The 7,607-nt window shown below is 42.0% G+C and overlaps 1 protein-coding gene across 1 annotated transcript; it reads left to right on the plus strand.

Annotated features, from left to right (window-relative positions):
* Window positions 1–30: 30 nt before the first annotated feature.
* On the plus strand, window positions 31–6,791 carry LOC109486980 (transient receptor potential cation channel subfamily V member 6-like). Its single transcript, XM_019790899.1, has 15 exons — window positions 31–133; window positions 475–594; window positions 935–1,084; window positions 1,527–1,625; window positions 1,948–2,078; window positions 2,307–2,408; window positions 2,788–2,958; window positions 3,321–3,530; window positions 4,014–4,121; window positions 4,212–4,315; window positions 4,536–4,701; window positions 5,136–5,202; window positions 5,660–5,928; window positions 6,238–6,368; window positions 6,557–6,791. The coding sequence occupies exons 1-15, from the start codon at window positions 31–33 to the stop codon at window positions 6,684–6,686; spliced, it is 2,061 nt and encodes a 686-aa protein (XP_019646458.1). The 3' UTR covers window positions 6,687–6,791.
* Window positions 6,792–7,607: the final 816 nt, after the last annotated feature.

Here is a 7,607-nt window from a genome sequence, read left to right on the forward strand (position 1 = left end):
ACGACAAAACCTGGACCGGATGATATCGAGATGCAACCGGTAGCTGTGCAGAGAAGGGAACGTGCTGTACCGAGTGTTTCCGCTACGCGACCGAAAGTTGTGCAGAGTGATGCCGCTAGACCAAGTGGTGAAGGTGATTTACAATTTCTAAATTAATTGTAAAGCGGTTTCAATACCTACTTAATGATTTTACCTATCCACCGCAATGATATTTAATCATGATTTCGTGTATGTAACACATGTATTTTTGTTTCGTTAATTTACTGTTGCATATGTTTCATAACCCTCTGTTACAATAATGGCACAAGTTTACTTCTTTTATTACACATGAAGGTTAACTTTATGCAGTCAGGGCCCCATTGAAAAACAAGTTGGCAAAGTTGAATGGGCCACCCATGAAAAACGAGGCATTACTAACTTATATAGTCGCTGCATATAAGTTGTAATGGCAGACACATCTCTTTTGAAACGCAGGTTACAGCTTCGATGACCTGTGCGAGAAAGTCCTACAGGATAACGAGAAACGTGCACTGAAGATTCTGAAAAAACATCCAGGCTATGCCAGCATGACCCGCCGCCACTCATATGACAATGGTATTGGTAACTTGCTCTATTTGCATGATACTGTAGTTTGGGATATAAGGGTTTTCCTTTACACAACCAATATTGTCGGTAAAGCTGGTGTGTTACGCCGAAGGACGGTTACACCGGCTATACCGATACAGATACAGATTGTCTCTTACCTTACGTTTCGGTGTCCATCGTAAGGTTTGTACCGTCCGAGTTTGTACCGTCCTTCGGTCTGAATAGAAATAAGTGGTCTGGATAAGGATTAACCGGTGATTAACCGGGGGGAGGGGGCATACCAACTCAAACACGTTTGGGATTCCAGTGCAAAGTAATGCGTTGTGAGAATATTATGTTACCTTTTCAGGAGAGTCTCCGCTGCACCTGGCCATTTTTAACGGAAACCTCACTCTGGTCAAGAAGATGGTGAGCCTCGGGGCGGACCCAAACGCGCAGTGCACCGGGACAAGATTCTCACAGTACCGGGCTAAGAAGGAGGACGTCTTGTTTTACTACGGTAAGCGGGAGACTTTATCACGAAATGCGTGGTCTTTCCTCAGTAGTAAGGCGATAGGATATACTGCGACTGCACGATGCCCGGATTTCGTAGGATGTTTGTTCAACGTTGCGTCGGAATTTTTCCTGTTGCAGACTTTTAGACAAATCTGAAAGCTCATACACAATATTAAATACGTGAAAATGACCTTGAACAATAAGGTCTGCCGAAGTGCTTTGCACAATACATTACGGGTTTTGCACAGGCGCAGTACGTTCTAATGACGCACTACTTTCGGTACTGTTTTTAAACAACAAGGATGGCTGGGTCTAACTATTATATAAAACTTAACTAGGTATATTCTGCTTCGTCATATTAAAAAAATGATGCCGTGAGACAAGACCGCTTGGTCTGTGAAATATATAACAGTAGTAACATTATATTCCTACACTTTACTTTGCAGGGGAGTATGTCCTTTCACTCGCTGCCTGTTTGGGTATGGACGACATTGTCAAGTATCTGGTGGAAAACGGCGCTAGGTTGGAAAACAGAGACTCAAAGGGTACTGTCTATGCTCCCTGTAAAGTGGCGTGCGCGTGAGTGTGCGTGCTTGATTGTGTGTGAGTGTGTGTGTGTGTGTGCTTATGTGTGTGTGTGTGTGCCACGTGTGTGTGTGTGTGTGTGTGTGAGAGAGAGAGAGAGAGAGTGTGTGTGTGTGTGTGTGTGTGTGTGTGTGTGAGAGAGAGAGAGAGTGTGTGTGTATGTATGTGTGTGTGAGCGTGAGACTGTATATGTGGTGTAAGGTTGCAGAGGTGTTTAAGGGATGTGTTTGATGCTAACCCAATGACATAGTTTTGAGTTTGCTTGTTATACCGTCCATGTAGGTAACACAGTTCTACACGTGCTGGCCACCATGGAACACGCTGACTGTTCCATGGCCAAACTGGTGCTGGAACTGGTGGAGAAACAATTGGAAACACTCAGGGAACAACTCGACAATGGTGAAATCAACCAGGTTCGAACTTTCTTATGCATCTTTTGAAAATCGAACAAAAACTCATTTGCGATGGTGCATCATACTAACACAGTAACAGTCAAGTCAAAATACAACAAAAAACATCCCAGCCTGGTACATGGCTTAAAGTTCGCGTTTTTATGGCTTTCAAAAATTACCTGTAAGAGTGGAGTATATAGGCTCTATTGTAGTATCATAAACCTATAAACACTGTATCTATCTACTCAGGATCAATTTAACCAGCGGTATAACGCACTGGATTTGGAGAAGGTCCAGAACAAGATTGGACTCACTCCGGTCAAGCTGGCAGTAGCTAGTGCTAATCTGGAGGTAGGAACATCCACACTATAGTTGATCCTGATTGTGTAATGCGTATCGTAGCGTATGGAGTTACAGATTTAACTTACATGAGCATTAAATAGGTTTTACTTCAAAGGCTTCACTCCAGTCAACAAGATTAATTTAGAGGTAGAGGTAGGTGTTGTCCTCGTGGCTCAGTGCTAATGCTTTCATTCGTGGAGATGGTCACAAAGCAACATTGGTAAGGTGGTGAAGTCTGCCATCTCTGATTTTTTAATCTGATCAATGACCTCTTGGAATCTAGATGTAGCAGGTCCTCCTAGACCCCAGCTGTAAGAACCAGCCCTTGTTTAAGTCCGAACCAGTGTCCAAGTGTCGGAAAAACCGTGTGTATTCTGCTCATCTGCAGATGTTCCAGTTCCTGCTAGAAAACAACCCTAAGCACCACGTCCTGTGGAAGTACGGCCCTGTGTCCGAGTGTCTGTACGACCTGTCTGAGATCGACACATGTCCACAAGGATATAGTCTCCTGGAAGTTGCGGTCTTCAGCGACGTGTACAGGCTCTACGATAACATCAAGGTAAATGGGTCATTATACACGAATAACACTGTATAATGTAAATGGGTCATTATACACGAATAACACTGTATAATGAGTGTAAAAAGCAGTTAATCAATGCTTTTCATTGAATATGTAACATCTTTAGTGCACCAAGTAACATCTAGCGTCAGTGCACATTAAACCAGTCAGAATTGCCCTGATGAAGATGACAGACGGTCATCGAAACGTCGGCTCGTGAAAAATAAATGGTTGTGATCAAAGAATTTTGCTATTCATTCATTTACGAACTTGATAAAATTATTTACGAATACTTTTCATTGTTTGGAGCATGTCACCTGCCAACCGTCTTTTGTAATCATTTGTAATCGGTGCACCTTCAGGCTGCCAGAATGATCGAAGCCACGCCTTTAAAACAGCTTTTCGTAAAGAAATGGAGGTGCGTGCGATGGTGGTTCTGGGCGTTTGCTGCGTTTTACTCCATTCACATCATCATCTTTACCGCGTGCTGCTATCACAGACCACTGCAGGATGTGGTAAAGAACGTCAGTGACAACGTCACGGTCACAGTGGTGGAAAAAGTACCCGTGTTTGTAAGTTTTTCTTGTTTGTCTATTTACCAATCAGCTGATAGTGAAAAAAACGGCTACCCACAATACTCCGTCCGGAGGTCATGACCTCCTTCACGGAGTAACAACCAGTTACGTTAGAGCAAATTCAACCTGCGATGTAAATATTTCCACAACGATTATGCAAATTAGCTCCTGATTTGTACAATCATAATTTGATTATGACAATCATCACTTACGATTCCTACATACCACACATCTTGAGTTATAACATTTCAAAGTCGCATTAAACTATTTAAACTATCTGCCACCAAGACATCCGATCCCAACATGTTCAGAACACGAGATATCAAAACCGAAAATATACATTCGATAGGTCAAGAACATATCAAGTTCCTTGACAATCCATCCAAAGTCAAGAGTTATGGCACTAAACCACAAATATCAAGCATTTATCCAAGCATACAACCTTTCTAACTAAGGCAATGAACGTTTTGATAATTTCAGGAGTCGTACAACACGCCGGGGCACCGGGCACGTGGCGCCGGGGAGTTGTTCACGGTGATCACGTCGTTGACTTTTGTACTGGGATTTTTTGTCTTCGAGCCAGCCAAGGTAGGCAAGTGCTGTTACAAATTTGAAACAGGAATAATTTTGCCTATGCGTCGGTGGCTCGGTTTTGTAATGAGTCGTTATCTGTTTCAGAGATCTGATTTCATGAAAAAGCATTACTCAATGAAGACACGCACATACATCTTCTTCAACGCATTCGGCTACGGAATCGGCAACGGACCTTTCCGTTTTGTAAGGTAAGATAGATTATCACAAACCTCTGAAGGATGATCATGAGTTAATTAACACTTCCGATGGAGGCTCTGCTAATTTATTGAACTCTGCATTGACCATTTAAGGCCGTTTGCAGGAAGTAATTTTGCTACCAACATTCTTAAGTCTGAATCTTAATCAACCAACTTACCAAACCAAAAAAAGATAAAGAAAAACTGATACACGATTTTGTTTTTATTACAGTGCTGTGTACGTTATTGCAGTGGGAATTTTAATGATACTCCGACTGGCTAACTTGCCCTGTGAGGATGTGGTCATGTCCATTGCACTTGTGTTCGGCTGGATGTTAATGTTGTACTTCTCTCGAGGGAGTGAACATCTGGGGCCCTTCACGATCATTATTCACCGGGTACGTACGTATAGCCGATGCAAATAGCCTACAGGGTAGAGTGTTTTCCTTGCATTTGGTAGCTTGTGAAAGACTTTGGTAATGGTACATACTACTTTCTCTACTTACCACTCAGAATTTAGGAAAGAGTATAGGAGCTAAACACAACACTTCAGGTGGACTAGTCCCCAGCTGTATTGGTTGAACATATGTGTGACCCAAGGTCTAGCAAAACGGAGATGGGCGTTGCCCTATACAGCATAGGTAAGGGAAGGAACGTTAAGTTTAACGTATTAAGTACTTGTTCCTGTCCTTGGTGCTGATGTTCGACTGGACGTTATTGTTGTAATGGCGCAGTGAACTGTCATCATTTCACAGTTTACAAATTAGGGTTATTCAACTATCGTCTTCAGGGACTAAAAGCATGTTGGTGTTTTATTTGCTTTTACCCCTAGATTCTCATGAAAGACGTCGTTCGATTCTTTTTGGTCTATCTCGTATGCCTGGCTGGATACACCACAGGTAAGTGATCAGATTCAGATCAGATCAGATAAATAGGAAGCTTTATGTCTTATATTTATGCTTATTGAAACCGAAACTGGCTTGGAGGGACATGAACTTTTCTCAGTGATGTATGACAGACAGTTGTGGCGAACTAATTTTGTATGCTCCACCTCTACGGAGGATGAATGATGATGATGATGATGATGCTATCGTGAAAGTCTATCTGTGTTGGTAGTTACATGTTTGAATTTAAATCTTTTAAGCCAACACAAAAAGTTCTCTCACCTAGAGCTTTCGACCAGTCACTCTGGTCTTCCTCAGTAGACTAACCCAGTGAGGCTTGTCACGTGGCTTCCTTGAAGTGTGACGTCAACACTGGGTCAAAGGTATCTGGTAGACGATGTCGGCCTCCGTCGAGGTTAAGTGAAGGTTGACAGTTTTGTGACATGCTAACGCAAATCTATCTGTTTTTCAGCATTTTACGTCACGTTTCAGGAGGCCACAGAGGACCTGGAACAGTTCAGCGACTTCGGGAGCACCTTCTTCACGCTGTTCAAACTCACGATAGGGGTGGAGGACATCGCAGTGCTAAACAAGGCCCCCAATCCCATCATGGCGGTTATTTTGTTTGTCAGCTTCCTCATCTTCTCCTTCCTGCTGATGGCGAATCTGCTCATTGCGATAATGGGAGAGACGCTGGGTGTGGTATCGGACGCCGGCTGGAAGAACCTCTGGAAGCTCCAGGTACCGTGCAAGCATTAATATACATATTGATTTGAGTCAGCATTCTATGATACATTTAGCAAAATAACATATTGTGTTCAGAAGGTCATTGATTATAAAGTGTTGGCACGAAACCTTGTCGAAGGATAGAGCTTTCACACACACACACACACACACACACACACACACACATATATATATATATATATATATATATATATAATTTGTGTTAAATTAAATACCGTAAATATGATATGTGAGGATATTTTCTTATAAATGGTACATCACTTTAAATTGTTTTTTTTTTTTTGTCTCCACATTATTTTCAAGCGTGCTAGCCTGATCATTTTGTTCGAGCAGCGCTACCGGTTGTGCCTGCGGTGCGTTCCCCGGCGCCTAATGCAGTTTGCAGGGGGGCACGTGGATGGTCTGAGGGTCTATCCCAACACGAGATACTTGAAGTAGGGACTGATGCATTCATGTTTAACTTTGTTTTTTACTTTCCTGAAAAATTGTTTCTGGATTCTACTGATGATGATGTCACGTCTGACTTGATTGCATCCATTGTACATCAGCAAATAATATATGGTAGAACCTCTAAATCAATCCGCCTACCTATAATATATCTTGTTTTTCTCACATGGATTAGGGTTAAGATTCGGGGCAAGCCAGAGGCGGGCAGAGAGACCAAGCTCACGCCGCCTGACCGACATGAGGACCCGGTACCTGGAGCTCCTAGCCAATGCTGCGGCGGTTGCTTCCCGTGTTGCGCCAATTGAAGTTGACGTGCCAGTGCCACAAACGTGAGAGGTCATGTGTTTAGGGCTAGCGTTAGGGTTGGTATTAGAGTTAGAGTTAGGGTTAGGGTTGGTATTAGAGTTAGAGTTAGGGTTAGGGTTGGTATTAGGGTTAGAGTTAGGGTTAGGGTTGGTATTAGAGTTAGAGTTAGGGTTAGGGTTGGTATTAGAGTTAGAGTTAGGGTTAGGGTTGGTATTAGAGTTAGAGTTAGAGTTTGGACCATTGTTCAGGCATAGGCCTGGGTTAGACTTACGATTAGGGTTAGGTTTGGTTTAGTCTCCCACATCACGACTAAACCCCTCCGTCCCAACCCTTGTTGCAGGTATATGGGAAACCCCCAAGTAGTGTCGGAGTCTTGTATTTGGCAGGATCATGTATTTGGCTTGACACCGCAGTTGGTCATGTGGCAGTCTAACGAGCGTATTTTTGGTGTTATAATGTTTCATATATGGTTACAAAAGACAATAACTCACTAGTTTTGTTCATGGACCTGTTAATCACCTGTGTGGTTCATTAGAAACAATGTGTTTTTTTAATAATGTGTGCTTTTAACAAATTGAATGTGTGATATATTAGAAAATTTGTGGCATGTTGGTAACTATGTGCGGTATATTGGAAACAATATTTGGTATGTTAGAAACTGTGTGATATATTAGAAACAATGTGTGGTTTATTGGAAACCGTGTGATTTGTTGTAAACAATGTGTGGTATATTGGAACAAGTGTAGGGTTTATTGAAAACTGTATTGTATATTGAGAACAATGTGTGGTATATTGTAAACAATGTGTAATATATTATAAACAATGTGTGACATATTTCAAACAATGTTTAGTATATTGGAAACAATATGTGATATATTGTAAACAATGTGTGAAATATTGGACAATATGAGCCATATTGG

Source organism: Branchiostoma belcheri, unplaced genomic scaffold (genome assembly GCF_001625305.1).
Source record: "Branchiostoma belcheri isolate BF01 breed outbred unplaced genomic scaffold, Haploidv18h27 scaffold844, whole genome shotgun sequence".
Lineage (NCBI taxonomy): Eukaryota > Metazoa > Chordata > Leptocardii > Amphioxiformes > Branchiostomatidae > Branchiostoma > Branchiostoma belcheri.